At 49.9% G+C, this 21,958-nt stretch overlaps 2 protein-coding genes across 8 annotated transcripts in view; both read right to left on the bottom strand.

Moving 5' to 3' along the window:
- Positions 1-2,973: 2,973 nt before the first annotated feature.
- Positions 2,974-17,693, bottom strand: CC2D1B (coiled-coil and C2 domain containing 1B). 5 transcript variants are annotated; one of them, XM_033435519.2, is made up of 25 exons: positions 17,372-17,512; positions 17,055-17,122; positions 15,718-15,840; positions 14,426-14,570; positions 13,210-13,310; positions 12,682-12,834; positions 12,119-12,244; positions 11,758-11,917; positions 11,381-11,562; positions 11,124-11,199; positions 10,910-11,020; positions 10,697-10,827; positions 10,415-10,487; positions 10,078-10,214; positions 9,543-9,660; positions 9,287-9,459; positions 8,753-8,878; positions 7,677-7,735; positions 7,473-7,589; positions 7,013-7,086; positions 6,807-6,865; positions 6,528-6,579; positions 5,950-6,049; positions 5,693-5,783; positions 2,974-4,481 (listed from the first exon to the last, which is right to left on the bottom strand). In XM_033435519.2, the coding sequence occupies exons 3-25, from the start codon at positions 15,781-15,783 to the stop codon at positions 4,353-4,355; spliced, it is 2,559 nt and encodes an 852-aa protein (XP_033291410.1). In that variant the 5' UTR covers positions 15,784-15,840; positions 17,055-17,122; positions 17,372-17,512; the 3' UTR covers positions 2,974-4,352. The 5 variants fall into 5 exon arrangements, 4 of the variants coding, with proteins under 4 accessions (XP_033291410.1, XP_033291413.1, XP_033291414.1 ...); XM_033435522.2 differs by lacking the exon at positions 17,055-17,122 and having other exon boundaries at positions 17,372-17,506; XR_007472336.1 differs by lacking the exon at positions 2,974-4,481 and having other exon boundaries at positions 5,746-5,783; positions 6,796-6,865.
- Positions 17,694-20,387: 2,694 nt separating this feature from the next.
- Positions 20,388-21,958, bottom strand: part of ORC1 (origin recognition complex subunit 1) — a 34,355-nt gene continuing 32,784 nt past the window's right edge. For all 3 annotated transcript variants that reach the window (XM_033435517.2, XM_033435515.2, XM_033435516.2), the window contains exon 19: positions 20,388-20,798. In XM_033435517.2, the coding sequence (XP_033291408.2) occupies positions 20,604-20,798 (195 nt within the window). In that variant the 3' untranslated portion in view covers positions 20,388-20,603. The remainder of the gene's footprint in view (positions 20,799-21,958) is intronic.

Here is a 21,958-nt window from a genome sequence, read left to right as displayed (position 1 = left end):
AATAGAGGAAGTGGTATTAGAAGCCAAGATTTGATTTACCAAATTATTTACCAAATAATATTTGGTTTACCAAATAATATATGTGATGCACTCTGATCATTTTCTCCTTCATTAAGAATTTATTTTGGTCACAGACCAAATAGATTTCACAACCCACAGTTTGAAAAACACTGCTCTAGGGCAACTCACTTCCTTGGCACTGGCATCTTCTAAACACCCAGGCCAAGCGAGAGGTTGGTCCCTCTTCAGTGAAAGCACAACTCCAAGAAGCCCCTGGAAGCTAGTGCGGGCCTCTGAGACAGTGAGAGGCTGCTCCTCAGTGGCTGGAGCTGGGCTTAGCACTTGGCAATTACAGGCTGTGGAACTACGTTTAGGGCAACAGCTGTTTTCTGAGGCCCAAGTGTGTCTAGCTAGGTTTAGTTCTCTTCCGTCGTGGGGGAAATCAAACTTCTACATCTGCCTCTCCACAGCCTTCGCTGATGGTGGCTGCAGAGAGCTGGGATTGTGACCTTTCCCGTAGACTTGGAGCTTCTAAGGCAAGAAAAGAATGGGAGCCCACCGAACACCAGCTTGTAAGGACCGAGCCCTTGGACTGTCACCCCCCAAACCTGACAGGCACAGGATGCACTTGGGTATTAATAACAGGGTTAATAATACTAGTAGTAGGTATTTGGGTGTAACATCTAGCTTGGTCTAAATATAAATCGGAGCTTCTGTAGGAGCTGGCTCCCTTGGTCCTGTCCTCCTAGAGAAGTTACCTTTCTTCCTGCCACCTAAATAGATCTTGCAGTTATACATACCTTTTGGGATCAGTGCAAACTTTTAAATTCCCCTACTCTGGCCCTGCACAGTCAGGTCCATTCTCAATTGCATAAAATGTCCTTTATGTTTAGTAAAATCATCTTGTGGAATTGGGCATAAAATAGCCAAAGCTAGTTCACTGTTTTCCCTCGTTTCATTTTTGTGTTTATACACTGTATGTTGTATAGAACTGAAACATCACATTTCTAAATAAGGCAGATTCTTCTATAATGTAAACTTAGACTGAGATACAGAGATCCTTATAAAGAGGAACAGAAATTGCCATTCTGGTAACATTAAATTTTTAAAAACTAAATTCTTCCCAAATGCTCGGCAGTGTAGTTTCTCCATTTCTTTTTATCAACTCTTATCTGAGCCCCTACCAGACTCTAGGGCTACAGAAATATGCAACTTTGCCCTGTATAAGTTCCCATCTAGTGTCTTCCCTCATGCACAGTGTTTCCTGAATGCTGGTGAGCTCAGAATTTCCAACTGAATTTACTTCTATCATAAATAGTCATCTGGGGAATAATTTATGCATTTAATGCATTTCAGACAACAAGCAAGCAATCTGCTTAACACTGTTTCTAGAGCAAGTTTGTGACGGTGGTTTCTATTTTAATAATAATGCTAAAATAATTTTAATAATGACAGTAATGGGATTTGGAGGATTGTAATGTAGCCAGAAGGGATAAGGAGCAGAATAGGAATGATAACGCTTATTTTAGAGTTTGGGAAGCTGAGGCCCAGAGAAGGGAAGAATCTATCTGTGATGGAACTGGACCAGGTGCAAGCTACCTGCCTCTACCTTCTACCAGTCTCAGGTCCACAGTTTCATCTTAAAAGCAGTTGCCTTTACTTTTTTTTTTTTTTTTTTGTGGTACGTGGGCCTCTCACCGTTGTGGCCTCTCCCGTTGTAGAGCACAGGCTCCGGATGCGCAGGCTCAGCGGCCATGGCTCACGGGCCCAGCCGCTCTGCGGCATGTGGGATCTTCCAGGACCGGGGCACGAACCCGTGTCCCCTGCATCGGCAGGCGGACTCTCAACCACTGCGCCACCAGGGAAGCCCTGTAGCCTTTACTTAAGGGGCAAGATCTTTTAAGAGCTGCCCACACATATTTGGAAAACAAGCGCTCAAAAATTGGGAAGCAACAATGCAGGTTTCAGAATAGTGCTATAAGAAAGGAAAATAATAAACTAGTCTGCCCTTTAATTGTGAGCAAGACTTCCTGATTCTGAGATAAATTTCTTCCATATTTTGTTCAGTTCACTAATTCAAAAGAAAATGTGCCTTGCACTAAATTGAAAAGAAATTTTAAAATTTAAAAATGATTTGGGTTGTGGCTGGTTCTCAACTGCTCATAAGTCACTAATCTGCGATGCTGAGTTGCTGCATTTGGATAAATCTTAGGAGAAGATGAAGCTGGGCAGGCTCCTCCCATGCCACTGACCCCTGCATGCTGTGGCTAAAACAAAGGCCTTTTAAGAACCTTAGTCTCTAAGTCCAGTGGGCGGCTTTGTCTTGCCTCTCTCAGCCTGGAAGTTCTGTTTTCCAAAAAGCAAAGGGCAGTTAAGCAGAATGAAATTGAACAGGTTATGATGGGAAATCTCTGAGCCACAGAAAACTTCCTATCAAATTTCTAGCAGAGGAGTGAGTTTAGAAATTCCTAGGGCTGGCAGAAGCTTCAAGCCCTCTTAGCACTGGTGAGTTGGGTGCAAACCCTGCGGGGAAGACTAGGTTGAGTCAGGAACCCTCTCTGCCACCCCGCTTTGCTCTAGGCCACCTTAGGAGGGCTAACAACCCTCCTTTTCATTCTAGATGGCTGCTTGTACGACATATAGATATGACTGCATTTAAGGGTTAAGGCTCACATCAGTGGAATTTTTGGTAGTTCACTCTGATAGGTAAGACTGGCCAGCAAGCTCTCAGAAAAGTTATTTGTTGTCCCTGCTCTGTTACCCACTATAAGCTCTGCTCTTAAGGGCAGGGAAGCATGGTCCGGCTCCATCCCAGAAAAAGACACACACACAAAAGCTCAATCCCCGAGCTGTGCATTTGCAATGCTATAGTGATCAGTAAGTTGAATGTATCTGCTTTACATAAAGCCTTAAAAAATTATCTTCAGGAATGCTTTGTTGAACTTAATGCTTCAAAAAAAGGGGGAAAAAAGATGCGGTATTAAAGTTTATTTCTAAGAGATGTAGAATATTGCAGTTTTGAACATTAAATCTGTTGCAACTATAAATCCCTCCATTATTTCCATCCATTCAGAAAAACAAAGCCAAAGGAGAATTTTTTGGGAAGAAATGAAGGGATTTCCCTAGGTGATGAGCTGAAGAGGCAAGGCTTCCCCTGCCCTGTCTCTAGAGGAAGCCATAGCAGCAGTTTCTGTCAATTAACAAATGTTACTGCCACTCTGGCTTTAAAAAGTGACAGGGAGCAGCAGGGCTTTTGTTTAGGACTTTCATGGTTACTTTGTGAGGAGAGTGTAAATCCCCTACAATGAGTTAATTAATTAGACCTAGTTTCTTAAATAAAATCAGCTACATAATATATATACACATATATATATAGTTTTTCTTTCCTAGTTAACATTCTTTCAGTCTTAGGTACATGGACCAAACCCAACACAGCCCTACCCTTACTTCCCACCACACAGTCCTGAACAAACTTCCACTGAGAGCTCTGAGAAGCAGGGAGGCTAGTGCAGCAGCTGTCAGGAACCAAGGCACAGGCACAGGCAGGGCAAACTGAGGGGGTAAACTGAGTTGTGTGGGATAGGCTGCCACTGGCCACCTGGAGTCACAGAACCCTGCCCCCACCCTAAGCAGGGGGTGTGGCGGGGTGTCCAGATCACACTCGAGTTTTCCCATCCCTTACAGTTCTATCTTTTAAAGGCACATCTAGAAATGGTGCAACTGGGGGCTGGGGCAAGCTGCAAGCAGTTGCTACCCAGGGGTTAAGGGGTGACAAGACTCCATGGCAGAGCAGTGAGGCTGTCCTTGCCCTCCCCCAGATGGAGGGGTAGGGGGAATCTTGGAATCCAGCCTGTTTGGGTGGAGGCCTGGGGAGGGGCCAGCAACAGGAAAGACTAGGGCCGTGGTCAATATGCAAGTACTTAACAGGTCTTTGGTGCTTGTGCAGCAGCATCTCCTTTATGTACAATGACCGCTATCGCCAGCAAAGCCGGGGGTGGGGGGAAGCTGGAGAGGAATTGCTGGCCTGACTCCACTCCCTACATTGACCCTCTGTTGCACAAGGGCACAAAGCTCAGGAAGTCTAAACTGCAGCGAATGTACAAGTAGATTTTAGAAAGGGTTTCCTGAAGACAGACCTGGGAAAGTTAACTTCCTTCCCCAGTTCTGCTGAAGATCACGAGACACTGAGCCTGAGCACTACCCAACCAACAGTTTTGCCTCTTGGTCTTCCTCACAGATGAGAAATTCCTAGGCTTTCTCCTTAGATATGAGTTGAGTACTGGAAGGGTCCCTGGAGGGCCCAGGCAGTGAGCAGGGGACAGAGGTTCTAAGGGCCCAGAGAGCTGCCCACCTCACAGGCCCCTGGGCTCCAGGACCAGCCAGTTCTCGGTGACCATCTGCACATCCTGGCCACTCAGAGGCTCCCGCAGCCTCACCTTCACCTCCAGCTTGCCCCCAGTGGGCTTCCTTCCGTCCAGGACCTGTGAGGACCACGGAGAGGGAGATGGTAACTGAGGGGAAAGGGGTGGGGAGCAGGGAGCTCCCTGTGCTCACAGGTGAGGAGAGAGAGGAGCTAAAAGCATCCTGCATCTCAACACCAGAGTCTCCATCTCAGGACAACCCCACCCTCCTGCTGTTTGATGGTGGTGGTTTTAGGTAAGTCTTATTAAAAAAGTCATATGTAAATCCAAATAAGCACCAATGCTCTGAAGTGGAAGTGAGAAACCTAGAGCTCTGCTTACTCAATTTTCCCCACAATCCCCTTGGCAACTCCTGGAAGAAATGCTCTGGCTTCAAGGTGCAGCCTGAAAAATCACTGAGCCCAAAACTTCAGTTCACAGATGGCCCAGAGAAGTGAATGATACCGTCACACAGCCACTGTGCAGCAAGGTCAGGACGTGCTTGTCTTTCCAGCCGCCACGCTACTTCCCTCCTATGCAGGAGACGGGGCGGCTGGAGTTCAAAGCAGTGCTACAGAATTGTGAAGTCTAACCAACCTCACTGGGGCTGATACAGGCCCCACTTAAGAACTCCCCCTAACAGGCAGAGGCAATGTAGTGGGAAAAGCCCCAGCCTACGAAGGCATCAGCCAGGGTCTGGGCCTCGTTGTGCCAGAGAGGCTCTGTCCGAGCTTGTGGAACACCCTTCTCCTCTGGGAACCTTAGTTGCCTCATCATCAGGGGCAAGTTCTGGGAGTCCCTGTGAAATTCAGTGAGTTCAGGGAAGCTTAAGGAGCTGTCTGGGGCTGATTCCTAAACACGGACTAGCTGTGTTCTGGTGGGTCCCTCCTCAGGAAATACATTATCAACTTTATATCCAGAGCTTGTTCTACTTCATCACGTTGCCAGACAACTGCCTCAACCATAACCTGCCGCCAGACACCTAGGAATCTGTGTGTGCCAAGTTGACAGCTGTGATCAGGCCCCTCAAAAGCCCCCTAGTCCACCATCCCTGGGAGCCTGAGTAGTGCAGAGCGTCTTGGAAGGACTGTAGCTACTTCCTCTCTGGGTGACGCTGTGAAATTTTCTCAGACCCTCTGAATCTCTTCATTTGTGAAATGGGCATAGCACATACTCTATAGCACACTTATGGATATTTTTAAATTAATGGGCACAAAAAACCCACAACAGGGACTGATGTTCAGTGAACGTTGGCTCTTTTCTTGCCAAGTCCTCCGATTTGCCCACCCTACCTCCACAATCTCTCTGATCTCACACTCATTCTCCAGACGCTCCAGTTTCAGGTGGGCTGTGCCGACCAGCTTGTCACTTCTGAAGAAGGATCTGGAAAGCCAAGAGTCAGCAGAGGATTGGACTGGGCAGGGAAGGCAGAAATGAGCTGGCTAAACCCAGCACAAGAAAACTGAATAGTAGCAGGGGCAGCAGCAGCAACGGAAACCAATCCTTCCCCCCAGCCCACCTTGGCAGTGTGCCTGACCAGAGCCCTCACCCTTTGTGGAAGATTTCAAACTTGATTCCTTTGCTTTGAATCACCCTCCTGAAGCCCCGGTGGTTTCGGTTGATGTTTAGTTTGAAGAGCTGATTAAATTCTGCAAGAGTGGGGAGAACACAGAGGAACTTGGCTCTCAGGGATTTCCTGACGAAGTGGAAACTGGCTCAGGGCTGGCCTCTCCTCTCAATCTTTCTGCCTGCAATTCGGAGTCACTGCCACCAGAGGGAGGTAGAGAGAGCATCGAGGTCCTGGCCTTGAAGTCCACTTGGACAGTTCTTGTTAGACACAGATCAAACCAAAATGGGAAAGGCTTGGAATTTGGAGTCAGGATTCCTGGATTCAAGTCCTGTTTCCACCATCTCCTTGCTGTGAGGCCCTAGGCAAGTCCCTCTACCTCTCTGAGCTTCAGTTTCCCCAATTACCTTAGAGAAGTAGTAGTAATACCTGCCTTTATCTCCTAAGCTGAGAAGACCAAGTAAGATAATAGATCTGAAAGCACTCTGGAAACACAAGTGCTGCACAGATATATCAGAGGGTGAGAGGGAGGAGAAAGCAGCCCTCACGTGGGTCCTCACCTGGAGAGTTTGTGTTTTTCACCACAGCTGTTTTGTTTTTTTGAGCCTGGTCCTAAAGCAGTGAGAAGAGAGGAGTCAGGACAGCTTGAAAAAACAGAGCTACAGGGCCAGGAACTCTGGGCTACATCAATGCTGAGGGAAGGGACCCACAGAGGGAATGGGCCCAAGGGTCTTCAAACCCCTCCCTATAGCCAGACTCCAGGGATGGGGAGAAATAGAGCACAGGGCCCTGGAAGGGAAGATGGGGTTCACAGGATCCTATTGCTACCTGAATCTCACCAAATTAGGATAGTGGAACTCAAACCGCACAAAAGCATCCAAGTCATCAGGGGTCACCCCTATGAAGAAGAAGCAGGAGTCAGGGTCAGAGGGAGTAGCCAGGAGTCCAGCACTTGATGCAGAGGGAGAGCCAGTGCCTCCTTAAGCAGCCAGGAGTGGAGAGTCTAGACAAGTGCCTCTTAGAGTAGGGGTGGCCCTAGGGCTACCTGGAGGGGCTGGGAGGTTCATTCCCCGGACAACAATCAGATGCATTTCTGTGCTGTTCAGTTCTGCGAAGATCCTAGAGCCACGAAGCAAGGAGAAAGAGCCCAAAGTGAAGGAGAGCAGTAGGAAAAGGTCCCCTCTTCCAGTGGCTGCCTACCCAGCAGGGTGGTGGCCAAGAGGAGAGTGGGCCCAGGGAAGCAAAGCTTGTCTGAGTAGAAGCAGCAGAGCTGGCGTGCAGACCTCGGTCTGTGACCCCTAGTCCAGGGCTCTTTCCCCAGCCACCACACAGCTCTGAGCCCCTCCTCACAGACAGGCACCATGTCCTACTGCTCCCCAGCCCCAGGGCCTACTTCAGGGTCAGGCCTGGGAAGCTTCACTCAAGGGGCCTAAGTCTCCACCCCTGGCTCCCAGCTTCTTGCCCAGTCCCTGCCTGGAGCCACGGTCTCCCTTAGGCTTTGGCACCTCACAGTTTGGAATGTCTTCAGCTCAAAGTGGTGGCTGGGAGGGTCAAGGCCCTGGGCCTGGGCCAGCTGCAGGATCTCAAGCTGCTTCTTGCGGTCTTGAGCAAGATTCTCAAACCTGACAGGGACAGGTGTGCACATCAGCATGGCAGGGCTCATTTTCTGCTCCCCACCCCACAAGCTCCAGCCCCAGCCCCGCACTTACCGGGTAGTCTCGGCCACATTGCCCTGGTGCATAAACTGCTTGGAGAACAGCACACACTTCTGAAAATGGGGGCTCAGAGTGAATCCAGAGTCCAGAGCAGGACCCGTCTAGGTTGGCCTTCGAGGCCTGACTTCTGAAAGGTCCAACCTTCTGTAGACTCACCCCTCTCCTCCAACACGTACCTCAAGTTCACTGCTCCCAAGTCCCATTGCACTTCTCTGAGTTTTTGCTGTTTCCTCTCCTGAGGATAGCCATTCCCCTAAATTCCCTTAGCAAACTCCTATTCTTCATTAAAACCTAACAGAAAGGGACTTCCCTGGTGGTGCAGTGGTTAAGAATCCGCCTGCCAATTCAGGGGACACGAGTTCGAGCCCTGGTCTGGGCAGATCCCACATGCCACGGAGCAACTAAGCCTGTGCGCCACAACTACTGAGCCTGAGCTCTAGAGCCCACGAGCCACAACTATTGAGCCCGCGAGCCACAACTACTGAAGCCTGTGCTCCTAGAGCCCGTGCTCCACAACAAGAGAAGCCACGGCAATAAGAAGCCCGCACACAGCAATGAAGAGTAGCCCCAGCTTGCCGCAACTAGAGAAAGCCCACGCGCAGCAAAAAAGACCAAGGCAGCCAAAAATAAACTAATTAATAAATTAAAAAAAAAACCTAATAGAAATATCACTTTAGAAAGCAGACTTGCAGGCAGCCGTTCAGATAGATACACATACACCCAGTTATACATCTATGTATATCTTACATACATACATACACACACACACACACACACACGCACGCACGCACGCACGCACGCACGCATATCTGTCTCCCCAAACACTTCTTCCTCCCATCTTCAAAGTAATTCCCCCTGCACTCTGTTTGAACTTCATAACCACCCTGGCAAGAGGGGCATTAATCATCCATTTTATAGATGAGGAAAATGTGGTTCAGAGAAGGGAAGTGCCTTACCCAAGATCACACAGCCAAGTAAGTAGAAGAGCTAGAATTTGAATCCTATCTTGCCTTTCACCAAGGGGAGGCTGTGGGCACTGAAAGGGGAGGACAGACAAGCAGTTTACTGACCTCATGTTGCTCCAGAAGCATTTTTTGTAGCTGGGCATACACCTCCTCAGCCTTCTGAGAGAGTCGCAGGTCCTCATGGTGGATCAGGATGAAGTCGCCCTCCTCATCCGTTAAGGGTGAAGGCACCTGCCCAGGTCACAAGGCCCCTCAGGGGCCTCAAGAGTTAGATTATTCCTCTACTGAGCCTAACAGACACAGGAATCCAAACGAAATGTTTCTCCAGCCTCTAGTAACCTCCAGTGATGGGAACTCATTGCCTGCCATCCTATCCCAGGCTGCTACAATGCTCTGCTTTCCTCTGGCCTTGCCCGTCCTGGTCAGCTCTCACCACAGGCAGCCCCCCTGGCCTCCCCTGGCCTCTCTTGGGGTCCTGGGACAGAGAGATGCATAAGCACAAGGCTTTCTCAGCTGTCACCACATCCTACTCAGGTCCCACCTCCTCCAAGCAGCCACCTTGTTCAGTCTGCATGTCCAGCCGGCCACCCACCTCTCTGCCTGAGAAGTCCTGCTGCTCATTAACCAGGCGACACTCACCTTGGAGAGGTCCACAGGTCGGCCAGCCCGCACCTGGATGATCTGAGCCTCAAGGGATTTGGCCACCCGCAGATGGGCTTTGGCCTGCTCCAGGTCCTGGCCACGCTTGGCCTGCAGGGCTGCCCGCTGGTATTGCAGTTTCCGTGCCTGCAGCAGGGCCACCTGTTCTTGCACTGGAGGGAGGGGACGCTGGTCAGAGCCATGCCTGCCTCTCACTAGAGCCTTCACTCCTCCATCCCTCTTCTCCCCAACTCACCAGCCGGACTCAGTGACTCCTTAGAACTCGAGGCTTTGGGCTCAGGCAGGGGCCGGGATGAAGGGACCAGAGGCTGTGCTGGCTTCTTGGCCACTGGGGCCTGGGCTGGGGGCTCATCCTGCAGGTGCCCAGGAGGCTGTCACAGGAGGCTGTTCCCCACCCCGGCCATGGCAGTTTCCAGACTCGGGCTCTCTTCCTAACACTGTACTACTTACTCACTGTGTGACCTGAAAGGAATGGCTTTCCCTCGTGGGCCCTAGAGAGTCTCAGAGCTAGAAGAAGCCTCAAAAGCTCTCTGAGCTAACCTCCCAACATGAGACAGCAGGGTAATGGGGATCAAACCTGGGCTCTGGAGTCAGAAACACCTTGGTCTGAATCCAGCTCTGCTAATTCCTAGCTGGGTGCCCTTGCCCAAGTTTTTTCTCTGTAAAGTAGAAGAAAGAATATCTACCTCGCTGGACACCAGTGTTTGGGTTCACCCCTCATCTGCTGTTTCCCCCCACCAACCCCTGGAGCCTCGGGCACTCAGCCAAACCTTGTCCTCGTCCTCGTCTTCCTCTGCGGGGGCTGCATCCTCCGAGGAGGCCAGTTTCTGGGCAGCTGCTAAAGTAGCTGCCACCGCGTCCTCCTCGGTACCCACAGGGGGCTCCCAGCCAGGTATAGGGGGGAATCCTGTAGAAGAGAGACAACGGGGAGAGGGTTCGGGTAGCCCTGGGGAGGCACCCGATTGCTGCCGGTCCTGTGTGGGTCCTCCTGGGCACGGCTGGGATGGGTGCCTCCCCCAGAGCGGAGGCAGATCTGTGAGAAATCGTTTCCCCTTCCCCCCATCCTGCTCAGGGACCTCATAAGCCCCCAGGCCAAGCCCCACTCACCTGGAGGAACAGGCAGCTCAGCAAAGTCAACTTTCCGTCCCGCTCGGTGGGCTCGAATGGCATCTTGATATTGCTGCAGGGAAGGAAGGGAGGGGTTGATGGTGGGCAGCAGTCTGCAGGCTCCACTCAGGGAGAGACAGGAAGAGGACAAAGACAGCAGCCCCAGGAGGAAAAAGCACCCCTGAGGCAGCAAGAGCTCCAGAGAGAGACAGACAGATGAAGACTCAAAGACCAGGGAGCAGACAGACAGCAGCCAGCCAAGGAGGGAGGCTGCAGGCCCACCTTGGCAATACGCTCGTGCATCCGGGCCTTGCGCTCATCCCCACTGCCCCGAGCCTGGGTGCCTGCCTCACGGTACTTGTTCAGCCTCTGCTGCAGGGCGTCTAGCACTGTCTGTGGCTCAGCAGGGGCCACTTGAAAGGAGAAAGGAGACGGCCTCAGCTCTGCCTGCCTCCCCCCAGGCCCCCACTCCATAGTCTCATCATCCGGTCCTACCTGGGGTGGCCGGGATGTCAGGGGCCATCACTGGCTGCACTCGCTCTACTGCTGGGTGTACCTCTGCGGGTGCTGTGGAGGCCTTGGAAGCCTGTGGGAGGGGCTTCAGGTCTGGGGGACCCAGAGCAGAGGTGTAGATGTAGGTGTGGGTGGGGTGCCTGGCCAGCCCCAGCCCCAGCCTGAGCAGGCTCCCCCCGCCCATTCCCACACTGACCCTCAGGTGCTGGGGGCATGGCACTCAGGTCGACAGGCTGCCCCTTCTCCAGGGCCTCCAGGACGGCCCCAAATCTCTGCAGCAGGAAGAAAAGCAGGTGTGGGCATAAGCCAGGGAACCCCAAGGATCTGGGCTGAAAAACTCCCCCCCAGGCCAGTCTCACTGAAGCCCAGTCGAGCTGTGTGACCTTGAGCAGGTCACCGCCCCATCTGTGAAATGAGGGATTGGACACAGGACCTCTGAACCAGATGCCATACCTTCCCAATCCTCATGAGCTCTCGGGCACGATCTAGGTCTCCAGCCCGCTTGGCGTTCAGGGCAGCCACTTTGTACTCTCTCTGTCGGGCCAACAGCAAGGCCCGTGGGTCTGGGTCTGAATCAGGGGGCCCAGAAATACTAGGGCTGCCCAAGAGGCTTGTCTCAGGCTGGGAGGGGTTGTCTATGGAGAAACAAAAAGTCCACAGAGAGGACATGAAGGTCAAAGAAGAAGGTCACCAGTGCCTCCAGGTCTGGTTGGCCTGAGGACCTCTTAGGGAAGGTGTGACTGACAGCAAGGGAACAATGGCAGGATGGGGAGGCAGGCCTTGGGCTCTGACCTTGGGAACCAGGATGGGATCTGACTCTCTCCAGATACCTGGCTCCACGGAGGGGGGAGCTGGGGGTTCTGCTTCAGGGTTCCTGCTGGTTGTTTCCTGAGGGGCCAGGGGCCTCTTGCCCAAGGCCACTGGAGGTGGGATCTCATCCTCACTGATCTTCCTGCCCTTCCTCACAGCAGCCAGCTGGGACTCCAGAGTCTGAGGGAGAGAAGAACCAGAAACCTAGCCAGCCATCACGGCCTGGACCCTGCTCAAAGACAGGCCCAGGATCCTTCCCCTCTGCGAGGCTGGCGGGGAGGCTTCCCCTCCGCTGGCCCAAGCTCCTCCGGTGCCTCACCCTCTGCCCTCACCGCCCTCAGCCCCACGACTAGCCCTGCTCCCCAGTCGAGCCCAACCCACCTTCAGGCCGCGCTCACAGCGCCTGGCTTTGGCCGCTTCACCTGTCTCCTTGGCACTGGCCACCGCCTCCCGGTAGTTGTGGATCCGATCCTCCAGCAGAGCCTGCAGCCCCTGAGGCCCTGCAGCCTGTAGATACTTGAGTTCAGGGCCCCACCACTCCAGGGCCAGCCAGGCCCTTGCTGCTCCCTCCCTGCAAGGAAGCTGCCCCGGAAAACGAAGCTCTTGGATTCAAGGAGAAGGAAGAACCTAAAAGCCTCAAGGTGGGAGGCAAAGACTCACTGGAGAGGCCAGAGGCCATGTCAGAGGCAAACACAGAGGCCCAGACAATCTGTGGAGGCCAGGAAATGGCTGCAGGGGGCGGTCTGGGAGAACAGAGAGGCCTTTGAGGCCGGCAACCACCAAGGAGTTTCTTGGGCTCAGCCTCTGCTTGGGGCAGCTGCTGAAGGAGGGCCCTGGAAAGAGTTCACAGTATTCCCAGGCAAGCCGTGCTCCGTGTGTGTTATACATGGACATGCAGGCACAAAGGACAGGGACAAAGGCACAATGGACCCTCCAGAACCCACCTGAGCCTCTGGGACTGAAGCTGTTAGGAGAGCTGTCTGCACTGGAGGTTCAATGTTCTCCTGTTCCTTCTCAGAGCCACCCGGGCTGGCTGTCTCCTCGCCATCCAAGGGCCCAGCCTCCTCATCTGCACCCAGGACCTCCTGCAGCTCAGTCTGGGGAGACACAAGTCCCAGGAGCTGGGGAGCCTCATGACCAGACCCACGACAGGACCCGAGAATCAAGGACACTCTCCCCCAGCAGTATTTCCCAGTATCACTCACTGTGCCTGAAAGTCCCCTTTACCAAAACACTCCTTTAATCTGACCAGGGATAGGCTTGAACTCAGTGAAGCCTCCAAATCTGAAAATCCCCAAGTACAGAGCTCAGACCACACGTCAAAGGGGACAGATCTCACACCACACAGTCAGGAAAAGGGCCCAGGAAGGGCAAGGCACTCAGTCAACATCAGCGCACACAGAGGGAAGCACCCCAGGCCTCCTCCGCAGGCTTGACCACAGAGCCCTCCAATACCAGCCCGGCAGACGCACCAGCAAGTCTGCATCGTCCTCCAGCCCTTCCTCCTCTTCCTCCTCCACATCCCGCAGGCAGTCTGCCGCCAACTTCTCGATGTGGGCCATAGGCAGTGTGGCTGGGGGTAGAGGGTCACAGCAACTCAGAGAAGATTCCCAAGGAGTAAAGGAGGGACTTCAATCCACTGAGCTGGCAGGCGCACCCAGGTAGAAATCCTCCTTCCCCCCGACAGCCAAAGTCCCACCTCTGCTCTTCCTTTATGACCCAGTGCAGAAGACCCTCAGCAGGGAAACCTGTCCAGGCCCTCCAACAGGCAACAAGCTGCTCCCTTCTTGGCACTTATGCTGTGGTAGTTATTCACAGACATATCCATCCATTCCCCCTAACCACACCTTTCACATATATATAAAGATTTTTAACATTCATTTGAGCTTCACAGTAATTCTGCAAGATAGGTAATACTGGGAACTCCTGGCGGTCCAGAGGTTAGGACTCTGCGCTTTCACTGCCGAGGGCCTGGGTTCAATCCCTGGTTGGGGAACTAAGATCCCACAAGCTGTGCAGTGTAGCCAAAAAAAAAAAAAAAAAAGGTAATACTATCCACATTTTATGTATGAGTAAACTGAGAACTTTATTAATTTTCCTAACATTGCAATCCTGGTAAATGGCAGAGCCAAGATTCAAACCCAGGCTCATCAAACCCAAAGCAGGTTTGGACTGAGAGAGAAGTGATGGCCATCGTTCTCCCCAACCAGTGAGCCCCTTCTTGGGTCCTCTCCTTGTCCTCAGCTCAGGAGCACACGGGATGGGAGATGGTTCTCTCTAAGGGTTCCTGGTTTAGACCCTCTGACCCTCCCAGGCTTCAGGTCTCTGTCCTCTTCCAAGCTGGGGAGGGAGATACCACTTATTCATTCATTTGACACAATTTCTGTGCACTCATTATGTGCCAGTTCAGCCTGTCCTGAGCCGCTAGTCTATACCAGGCCCTGGCTAGGGCTAAGGATAGGGACCTGAGTCAGCCTGCAACTCAGACTGCTGACTGTCCACAAGGGAGAGGACGCAGTCCAGAAAGGAGTGAGCTCCCCATCACACAGCCAAGTGAGCAGGGCAAGATGGCCTCTTGGTGGGAATGCTGCAGAAGGGACATGGATATCAGAAGGACCGGATGATCTGGCCGGCTCCCCACCCCCTGCAGAGCCCACCTGGCCCCAGCATCAAGTGCTCCAAACTCACCCTGCCCCTTGGGTGCTGGCTTCTTGCCTGTGGTCCCTGCTTCCCCAGTGAGGGCCAGCAGCTCAGCCTCCAGGTCCCCATCATCTTCAGTCTCCTCCATCCCCAGCAGCATGTCCTCAGGGCTGAACTCCATAAACAGCCCAAGCTGAGAGGAGACACACAAGGAGGCAGAGGGTGGAGCCCAGCCCCAGAGCCAGCCTCCAGGAGCTCAGCGGCTCCTTCGCTGTCTGTGGGGCCTAATGTGCAGAAAGGGAAACTGAGGCCTGCAACATTACCCCCTGGGATGCTTATCTCCCTGGTGACTCTACAAAGAACCCAGTAAGACCACACTACCATTATGATTACATCAACACTAACAGCACTAGCTGCGGGCAGGGTATGTAGCAGCACTCTATGTGACCATCTCAGTTACTTCTCATAATCCTGAGATACGTCCTATTTTCTTTTAAATTGTGGTAAAACACATGTAGCGTGAAAACCACCATCTTAACAGTTTTTAAGTGTAGAGTTCAGTGGCGTTAAGTACATCCACACTGTTATGCAGCAATCACCACCATCCGTCCACAGAACTCTTATTATCTTGCAAAACTGAAACTCTGTAAACTCTGTACCCATTAAACAACTCCCCATTGCCCCCCCACCCCGTAACCACTATTCTACTCTTTGTCTCTATGACTTTGACTACTCTAAGGTAGGTCCTATTTTTATCTCCATTTTCAGATGAAACTGAGACAGCCTTGTAAGTGGCAGAGCTAGAATTTAAAATAAGGTCTTGTGTCTTGAGTCTCTGCCCCTTATCCTACCACCTCCCTTACCTGCCTCTTTTAAGACAATAAAAATGGGCTAAGAAGTCTCAGAACTTGCACCCAGAAGAAATAAAGGGAGAAAATTAGAGACCCCATCAGTCCCCGACTTGGGCCACAGCCCAAGTTGTGGGCAAGCAAAGCTGTGGCCCTAAATGAGGAATCCATGAGCGCACTGAGACTCCATCAGAACACCCTAAACTCTGGCGGTTCCCGAACCCTCCAGAGCATTCACACAGAGGTGGCCACGGCAGGAGGAAGCCTGGGATGAAACACACGAGAGTGCAGGCCTCATCTCCCACAGGTGTGTGGCAGGGGCGGGTCAAAGGGTCTCTAAGGGTTCTGCCAACTCCAGGAGGCATGGCTCAAAGTCTCTAGACGAACAGGGAAACCACACACGTGACCCAGTTTGCCCGAGTTGTCAGAGACCCTCACGCTCAGACTGACCCAGAGGTGAAGGTGAAGGTAAAGGAGGCTGTATATCCGTACCTGCTTGGCAGCTGCCACACCCTGGTCACTGGCCTGAGGGCCCTTCCGAGGTCTTGGCCCTGGCATCTTGGCAGCCTGGACACTCGTCTAATGGGGAGTCGAAGAGGCTCAGACTGGAGCAGCCTAGAAGCCCCGCCCCCAATGGGTGTGGTTAGTAAACTCCCAACTCAGAGAAAGAAGGCAATGCTTAACACCCAAGGCTAAAACACCAGCCCTGGAAGTATAGCACTGAAGCAAGCACCATGGAAGATGAAAGGGACGTGGCCACCTGTTAATAGGCTTAAGGGGGGGAGTGTGGACACAATAAAAAGTTACCGAACTGACTGACAAATTTGGATTAAACCCAAGTGGTTGAGTGGTGAGTGGCTTAAGAAGGCAGGTTCAGGGAAGTAACTCTAGGTACAGGGTGGGTATAAGGCTGGGTAGGATTCAGAAAGGCTCTAAAACTGTGTTGTTAAACACAGTAGCCATATGTGGCTGTGTATGTTTAAATTTAATCAAGTTAAAAATCCTGTTCCTCAGCTAGTGGCTACCATCAGCCAGCACAAATAATGAACATTTTCATCACTGCAGAAAGTTCTATTGGACAGTTCTGCTCTAGAGAAATCTGACTCAGCATTCTGATTCACTCAGAGACCTCACAACCATTCATAGAACCTACTGTGCATCAGAGTGTCCTGGGCATTGGGAGCGCAAGAATGAATCCGACATGGTGTCAGTCCTCAAAGAACATTTACATGGTGGAGCGTCCCTTATCACTGGACAAAACCCACACAGGGCTGCGCCAGGGGCCATGGGTGCCCACGGGCGGCCCCTTACCCAGCAGAGAGAAAAGGCTTCTTGGAGACGGTGGTGCCCGTGCTGAGTTATGAAGGTTTTGGGGGGAAGGAAGGGGAATAGGATTCCAAACATAGGGAACAACCTGATAATGGTTCTGAGGTGACAACAGCTTGACCTGCACAGGAAAACTATACTGGGATTAGTGGGGCATAAAGTGTGAGGCAAGAAATGGTACAAGCGAAGCTGAAAATGTGAGCAAGGGGCAAAAGAGAAAAACCTTTAAGCCTAAAGGAGTTTGGGCATGATTCTGAAGGCAATGGACGTGATGCGATCAGGTCGGCGATTCAGAAACATCCCTCTGGCTGCAGAAAGGAAGGAAGTAGGAGGGCGAACCCAGGCTGGAAGCCGTCTCGGCACCGAGCATCTTGCAACGGTCTCGGCGAAAAGGGAGAAGCTGAGACAGCGTGGGGGCGGCATTGGGGATGGAGAGAAGTGGACCGACTCCAGTTAGGGGGTAAAATCAACAGGGCTCGGAGGTTAACTAGATGTGCACTCACGGGAGGGGGCGCTCAGGATGACTCCAGGCGTCAGATTTCAGTGACTTGGGTGAACAGCTGGCGGTCAACTGAGCGGGTGACACGGAGTCAGCGGGTCAGTGAGACGCGCCAAGTCTGCGGCTCCGGGGGCACCGGGCTGGGGGCAGCGGTGCTGTACCAGGCCCGGGCTCAGGCGAGAGAAGGGCAGGGAGTGCGCAGGGGAGGGGAAGCCGGGGACCCCACTCCCGAGCTGCAGGACGCGCCGCCCTGCCCAGCCGCCTCCATCTCCCCCGCCGTCCCCTCCTCTTCCCTCGCCAGTGGGCGGGATCGCGGCATACCTCGAGGCGGATCCGAAACCGATCCGGGCCTTCTCCCGCCGGGGACCGCCCAGGCCTCCCGCGGCCCCTGGGCCGCCGAGGAAGCCGCGACAGGAAGCGCCCCGGCGGGAGGCGCCTCGCGCTCTAACACGTGACTCCACGACCGGTGCGGCGCGTATTACGCATGCGCAAGGCAAAGCGGGCGTGGCGCTCCAACAGGTGACTCCAAGGGTGAGGTTCTCAGCGCGCAGGCGCCTTCGGGCAGGTAACGCAAAGTTTTCATGGAGGGTTGTTGTACAGTTCAGGGTTGTCCGGCTGCTTGTGCCAACGCAGCAGGTTTGAACCCTGTCCTTGCCCATTTATTAATACAATTTACCCGCCAAGCTTCTCCCTCACTCCCACTCTGAGGCTGTTTGGGCGTAAGCTCCCTTATCTAGCCTCAAGTCCTCGTCCCGCCCCTCGGCGTGGAGGTGAGGATGGTGCAGCCTCCGCCCTAGAGGAGCGGTTTCTCTGCTCACCATCTTCCGCAGTGCCCTGTGTAACTGAGTCTCTAAGAAAGAGAAATGGGGCTCACCATCTTCTTATTCAGCACTTAAATGTACCTTTTCCAATCAGAAGCGGGTTGAATACCTAAGATATGAAAGGCAGTGTTCATTGCACCTCTTTATAAAGTTACTTCAGACAGTTCTTACTGTCTTTTAACACCAAGTTCTTACTCCGCTATCCGGTAGGGCAATGCAATGCAATTGGAGGGTAGGGGGAAGGAATCTTCCATCTAAAACCTTGCAAATCTCTTCCTCCTGCCTATTTCCTAAACTTTTATCTTCCAGTTTCCTTGGACAAAGAGCTTTTCCACCTCCTTATTGCTTTTTGGTGATTTCCTGAAGAAGAGACTGTCTTTACTATTTTAAAATGGAATGTTCAGGGAACTCCCTGGTGGTCCAGAGGTTAGGACTCTGTGCTCTCACTGCTGAGGCCCCGACTGCAGTTCTTGGTCTGGGAACTAAGAGGCTGCAAGCCATAAGGTAGAGCAGCCAAAAAAAAAAAAAAAAAAGAATGTTGAAAAGAAATAAAATGGAAGTTTCACTCCCATATTTCTTCTCATTAAACTTTAAAATGTTTTATAATGAAACATTTAAGACATACAAAAATGTACAATATTTCACATTTGCTAGAATGCAAACTCCATAAAGGCAGGAGCTTTTGTTTGTTCTTTAACTTCAGTGTCTAGAGCAGTGCATGGTACACAGTAGGCACTAAATAAATAGTTACTATTTATTATGTGAATTAACAAATACATGGGCTCTTACCGCAAGTTTAAAAAAAACCAGTACAATACTCTTGAAGCCCCCTCGCCACCTCTCATGTTACAACCCTTTCCCAAAGAGATATTCAATCTCCTGAATTTGGTGTTTATTATTCCTGAGCATTTCTACTATGTATGTGTACATCCTTAAGCAAACCATAGTATTTTTTTTTTGCAAGCTTTGACATTATATCATTGTTATCACTGCAAATATTCTTCAACTCCTTTTTTTACTCAACCTTGTTTTTAGCTTCATCCATTGATACTTATTATTTTTCATTTCTGTATGTTATCTCACAGTATGAAAATAATTCACTTTTCCAATGGCTTGCCATTACAGTGCTATGAATATTCTTGTATATAATTCCTGGTGTTTACATGTGTTTCTCTAGGGTATATTCCTAGGAGTGAAATTGGGGGCTCATAGGATTTTATAGACTAAATATTTCCAAATTATCTCCAATGCAGTTGTTCTAGTTTACACTTATATCAATGGGGCATTTGGTTTCCAATTGTTCCATATCACCATGGAAAGATTTTTTTTAATAGATGTGAAAGTGTTTTGACTTGCAGGCCTCTTTTACTATGTTTCCATTTTGTTGGTTATATTTCTTATTCTGTGGATGCCTTATTTACCCATTTTCCTTTTTCTTATTGTATAATGCTTTAAAATATTCTGATACTGATCCTTAGTCCATTACGAGCAGTTATAAATATATGTATCTATGTATTTTTTGAGCTATTTAATTTGTTGCAGATGTTATAGTTCACTCATAAATGTCTTATCATGATTCTCTTAAGAACAAGGACATTCTCCTACACAACCACAATAATTTATCACACCCACAAAATTTAACATTTACATAATCCTATTACCTAATATGAATATAGTCCATAATAATGCTTATAACTGTTTGTATCTCTTAAATCCATGACCCAATCAAGGTTCTTACAGTCTACTTAGCTATTTAGCTCTCATTTCTCTAGTCTCCTTTAGTTTAGAATAGTTTCTCCATTTTTTTCTTCTTTTGTGATATGAATATTTTTGAAGAGGAATCATTGCTTTGTGAATATTTTTCCCTCAATTTTGATTTACCTGATTATTTTTCTCATCAGTAGATTGAGGTCAAACCTTTCTGGCAGGACTATGACATGGATGATGTATTTTCTCAGTAGCTGACATGAGGTTTTTAGATGTCAGTTTGTTCTATTGTTGGTTTATCAGAATTAACTTGCAAAGTTATACCAAAAAACCCTACCAAGATTTTAATTGGAATTGATTTCTATTTAGAGATTAATTACATTTATTAGATTTATTCCTAGGTACCTTATATATTCTGTGCCATCTAAGTATTTTTTATTTAAAGATTTGTTTTTATGATAAATGGTATCTTTTTAAAAATTCCATTTTCTAGCTATTTGTTACTAGGGATTATTTATTACTGATATTATTTCCAGCAGTTCCTTTTTATGTGCTAAGTATATTACACTCACATTGTTCAAAAGTTAAGAGATACATAATGACATACAGTGAATGTCTTCCTCTAACCCTGAAGGTAGCCATCCAGTTCTTTCCCAGAGGCAACCAATATAAGTAATTTCTTACTTACTCTCCTGGAACTATTTTATATAGATACCGTAATTGTGTGCTTGTATTTATATACATGGTATGTTACCGTTAAATAAATGTCAGGGCTACTAACAGAAATAAAACCCAGAGAGAGGGCCTAGTGTAGGAAGGATGGTTTCATTTTATAATTTGATGTTTGTAATGACTATAAAACTTCCCAAACACTCCAGAAAAAGCAAATGATTTAATGGAAAATTGCAAAATACACGACAGCCATTGCTGTTCAGTATACTTTGCTACAATGATTCCATGTGCTTAGGAAATGGAAGCAGGGCTCTTTAAAAACAGCAGATCACAGTTCTTCCTTGTGAAGCCCTTCACTCTTCTTTCAGTGCATATAAAACGTCATCCTGGCTGACGTTGAGCCGCACACGAAGGAGCAGGTCATTCCTGCTGGGCTCCACGAGGAGGAGGCGGCAGGAGCCTAGATGAGAGCACACCGCCATGGTCTCTGACATGGTGGGGTACGGGAGACCCTCCATCCTGCACAGTGCCACATGTTGAGTGTATACCTAGAAACAAAAAACAAACCTGAGGTCAGCTGCCAGAAGGTAGTCCTGGGTCTGTATCCAATCATTATTTCTTCTTTTGGGACAATGAGACACTTCTTTTCCAGGATACTCAGTACCCCAGAAGGCATCAAGGGGTGCCCCAGTGGGGCACAAACACAGGGGCAGAATGTAGTACTGGCCTCGGAATCAGACAACAGCAGGTCTGAACCCTGGTTCTGCCAATTACCTAAATAAGAAACCCGAGCCAGTTATTTCACTTTTTGAGCTTCAGTTTTATCTATTAAATATACTACAATATCCCTCATGAGTTAATAGATATAATATGCTTAGTAACTGTCACAGTTATACAAACAGTCCTCATCTCCAGGGGCTGAGTGTTCCTACTGAGACTGTCATAATTCAAGTCAAATTTTGCTGTAAGGGCATTTTCCTTGGCAGAAACAGTGAGCAGGTGCCAAGGCATGTCCCTTGGAAAAGCTCAAAGGCCTAGAGAGAATACAGGTCACTCTCTGCAGAAGAGCTGTCTCAGGCTTTACAAAAACAAAAACGGGCAAAACATGACTAGCGACTAAATGTTTAAAAAAAGAATTTAGGGGCTTCCCTGGTGGTGCAGTGGTTGAGAGTCCGCCTGCCGATGCAGGGGACACGGGTTCGTGCCCCGGTCCGGAAAGATCCCACATGCCGCGGAGCAGCTAGGCCCATGAGCCATGGCCGCTGAGCCTGCGCGTCCGGAGCCTGTGCTCCTCAACGGGAGAGGCCACAACAGTGAGAGGCCCGCGTACCGCAAAAAAAAAAAAAAAAAAAAAAAAAAGAATTTAAAGAAGAAAAGCTTAAAGGAAATAAACAGCTGGAAGGAAAATGTTTTCCTGGCATCTCTATTTGTCTAAAACATACTCATACACACAGATATACAAACTCCCAGGTATATACTTAAACACCTTTAATAAACCACTAAGGCCCAAGCCCTAGATTCCTTTTACTTGATATAGTTGAAATTATTCTCAGAGTGTTTGGATTTATCTTTGTGATTTTTTTTTAACTTTATTGGAGTATAACTGCTTTACAATGGTGTGTTAGTTTCTGCTTTATAACAAAGTGAATCAGCTATACATATACATATATCCCCATATCTCCTCCTTCTTGCGTCTCCCTCCCACCCT

The sequence above is a fragment of the Orcinus orca genome, chromosome 1 (genome assembly GCF_937001465.1).
Source record: "Orcinus orca chromosome 1, mOrcOrc1.1, whole genome shotgun sequence".
Classification (NCBI taxonomy): Eukaryota; Metazoa; Chordata; class Mammalia; order Artiodactyla; family Delphinidae; genus Orcinus; species Orcinus orca.
Note: the sequence above shows the minus strand (reverse complement) of the source record. Positions and strands in the feature narration are given on the sequence as shown.